Genomic DNA, 3,515 nt, shown 5'->3' with positions numbered 1-3,515 from the left:
CACTAATTACACAGTGTTATTCCTCTTTAATATTAATTGTAAGTCAAAAAGTTCTGAGTTATTTTTTTTTCTATAATGCTTAATAAAGCAGTAATTATTGTTTATCGCGATCCCTTCTAGCTTCTCACGAGCGTCAAGGGTCCTCTGGGACAACCTGAATATACTCCGTCCAACGAGAGATTGAGAGTAGATCGGACGAAAACTTGTCCGTCTCATGGTATAAAGAAAAGAGGTATGCTCTTTCGGCAGACCAAAATTTGATCTGTTCTGCGCAGACATGGCGGTGGAACAAGTCGCCGACATATTGGATTTTGACAGTCCATAAACAGAACGGAATCGTAACTACAGACCGTATTACAAAAGATGTAAATATGCCTGTGTGCAGTGTTAAGGGATGTAAAAATAGGTACGAGAATGTGAAAGAAAAGAAAATACGTTTCTTTTCTTTCCCGAAAGACGAAGACACTGCAGCAAAGTGGATAAAAGCATGTGGTAAAAGTGTTAACCTCAAAAATGGTAAGTATACTTTTTAACTAAGACGTGAAAAATATTAAAATAATTTATTACCTATGTAAACATTTTAATTATTACAGCTCGAGTATGTTCCATACATTTTGCACTAAATTGTTATAAGGAAATCCCAGAACATTTAAAATGCTTAGGTGATAATTATGCAAAGGGGATACGTACACTTTTACCAAATGCAGTACCGACAGAAAATTTGATTTTTGAGGAAGCAAAAGGTGTCTTGAGAGAAGTAAACGTGTATAAAAAAAATGCAGAAATAATAGCTAAAACAATAGTTAATTCAAATATGAGCAGAGACAATGCTGAAAATATAAATACAGAAAATGTATGCACACACATTGAGGTTTCAAATGACCAAAATTGCAAAAGCATGAATATTTCCACATCAGTCAATAACATAATCAATGAAAATGTCAGGTACATACATAACTACATACATAGAATATTTATAATTTTTTCCTTTTACTTTAAAGTGACAGTATTTTTTTATTTGTTATAATAGTGTTTCAGATAAAAATGAAGTAACAAAGGATTGCGAAAACTTGTTTGTCAGTGTTTCTGATAGTAATAAAATTACTTTAAGTAATGTAGAACATTCATTTAACATGGCTGGATGTAGTGAAAGTCAATCGATTGTACAAGATCATCATGAAACTGTCAGGTATGAATATAAGCATTTACATATTTAAGATTATTAAATGTGTCACTATTCGGAAAAAATACATAAAATAAAATAAATTTCATTAAAGCTATTTTAATCTTATTTCAGGTGTCAAGAAAAACTGAAAGATGAAGAATTGGCAAAAAAGAATAAGGAAATTAATGCACTTAAAATAAAATTAAAGCGTCTTGAAAAGCGAACAAATATTACTATTAAAAAGAAAGTTAACGAAGTTCTTAAAAACGTTTTTACACCAAAGCAAATTGAAAGAATTATGTACCCAAATAAAAAGCGAGTTAAATGGAATATAGAAGACATTTCCTCTGCAATATCGTTACGGAGTGTCAGTCCAAAAGCGTATAGATATTTAAGGAAAAATAAATACCCACTTCCTGGACTATCTACTTTGCGAAAATGGGCAACTCGCTTAAATCTAGATGAAGGTATTTTGAAAGATGTAATAAGTGTTATAAAAGAGAAAGGAAAATCTATGTCTGCTTCTCAAAAAATAGTCGTTCTTAGTTTCGATGAGATTTATACATCGCAAAAAGTAGAGATTGAAAAAAAAAACGAGCGAGTCGTTGGGCCACACAAGACCTGCCAAGTGGGGATGGCTAGAGGTTTATTCGGCAAATGGAAGCAAGTAATTTATTACAAAGCAGATCAACCTTTAACGCTGGACATTGTAAAAGATGTTATTTCGAATTTGTACGATGTTGGTTTCACTGTAGTAGCAGTTACCACTGATTTGGGATCTTCAAATACCAAAGTTTGGACACAACTAAATATCGGCATAAATGACTCACAAAACTGTTTCTTTTTGCATCCAAAAGATCAAAATCTTAAAGTTTTTGTATTTGCCGATGTCCCTCCATCTACTGAAGCTTGTGAGGAATCATTTTTTAGATAATGGTTTTATTATAAACGAAAAACGTATTACTAAAGAATGTATAGAAGAAATAGTACAGCTGCAAGAAAATAAAGACTTGAAAATTTTACACAAAATATCGCAAAATATTTTGGATGTCTCAGGCGCTAATCGTCAAAAAGTTCGGTCTGCTGCAAAAGTTTTGTCTAAAAGTACGGCGCGTGCAATTACATGGTATCACCAAGAAGGTTTTTTGACTAGTGAAAATTGTAAAGAAACAGCAGAATTTGTAGAACAGATAAACGATTGGTTCGACCTTCTTAACAGCAAATTCTGTAGTAAAGGAAAACCTAGTGAAACACCTTACGGATGCAATTTAGAGGAACAAAATGAACTTTTACGTAATGTTACGAATTTAATGCGTAAAATGAAAGTACAAAGGCATAATACTTTACTGCCATTTCAGAAAGGAATAATACTGAGTAACACATCGCTTGAACAATTGTTACCATATTTACAAGAAACTTATTCTAATGATTTTAAAGTAAAGTTTATTTTGACAAACAAATTAAACCAAGATTGTCTAGAAAACTTATTTTCATTCCTTCGAGGAATGGGAGCTACAAATGACCAGCCATCTGCCTTAAATCTACGCTATAGGCTACGTTGGTATATACTCGGAAAACATTCAGCTGATATTTTGTCTGAATCTTGTAACACTCAACCAGATTGTGACGTGACGTTGGTTGATTTTAGTGATCTAAACAATCCTATGAAGCAAATAGCTGTAGAAAATCCCGAAAATGGTAATGTCAATGAAGAAGACGATAATCTTTTCAAAGATCTGCAGGATCAACATTTGGTTTCAGCAGATTTCTATGATTCTGATTCTGATAGAGGTATTTTTATTTACAATGTTAAAAATATTGATGCTACCGAATATTGATGCTACCGAAAAGGACGGTCATTATCCCATACATGATAGATGCAAAAGGGAATATTTCACCGGTGCATCCATGGTGTAAGGAGAAGTTTACACCATGGATACATGGCTATTTTGCGAACGTATTAATTATTCTTGTATAAATCATGTTACATTCCGTTTCTGTAGATGATATTCCTACCAATGAAAGAACTGTCGTTCAAGAAATAATCGAAGGTGAAGCTCTTAATTATATAGCTGGATATGCAGCTCACAGATTTCGAAAAAAGTATCCCCATTTAGGTGTACCAACGCGTCAATTAGGAGTACATCATAATTCACCTGATTGGATTCAATTTTTTTCGGAAGGAAATTTGATGTACCCAAGTGACGCTCTCATTTATACCGCAAATAAGATGAACAAAATCTTTTAAGAGTTTCATGGATCTTTCTTGTCAAAAGAAGACTGGATTTTCAAGAGCGTCACAAAACTTGTTCAAGAAAAAATTAAAAACAAGTTTTATATTCCTGAAGAA

The 3,515-nt window shown here is 32.7% G+C and overlaps 1 protein-coding gene across 1 annotated transcript; it reads left to right on the top strand.

Annotated features, from left to right (window-relative positions):
* Positions 1-287: 287 nt before the first annotated feature.
* LOC112454162 lies at positions 288-2,119 on the top strand. Its single transcript, XM_025015398.1, has 4 exons — positions 288-516; positions 594-945; positions 1,031-1,189; positions 1,298-2,119. Exons 1-4 carry the CDS (start codon positions 372-374, stop codon positions 2,097-2,099), a joined length of 1,458 nt encoding a protein of 485 aa, XP_024871166.1. The 5' UTR covers positions 288-371; the 3' UTR covers positions 2,100-2,119.
* The last annotated feature ends 1,396 nt before the right edge of the window (positions 2,120-3,515 follow it).

Source organism: Temnothorax curvispinosus, unplaced genomic scaffold (genome assembly GCF_003070985.1).
Source record: "Temnothorax curvispinosus isolate PA1 unplaced genomic scaffold, ASM307098v1 QBEX01004830.1, whole genome shotgun sequence".
Lineage (NCBI taxonomy): Eukaryota > Metazoa > Arthropoda > Insecta > Hymenoptera > Formicidae > Temnothorax > Temnothorax curvispinosus.
This window is presented reverse-complemented; position numbering and strand designations above follow the sequence as displayed.

Excerpts from the sequence above, each read along its gene's own strand:
- LOC112454162 (XM_025015398.1), top strand. The coding sequence starts at position 372 with ATGCCTGTGTGCAGTGTTAAGGGATGTAAAAATAGGTACGAGAATGTG. Across the intron at positions 517-593 it reads AAGTGTTAACCTCAAAAATG|CTCGAGTATGTTCCATACAT; the intron begins GTAAGTATACTT and ends TAATTATTACAG. Across the intron at positions 1,190-1,297 it reads GATCATCATGAAACTGTCAG|GTGTCAAGAAAAACTGAAAG; the intron begins GTATGAATATAA and ends ATCTTATTTCAG.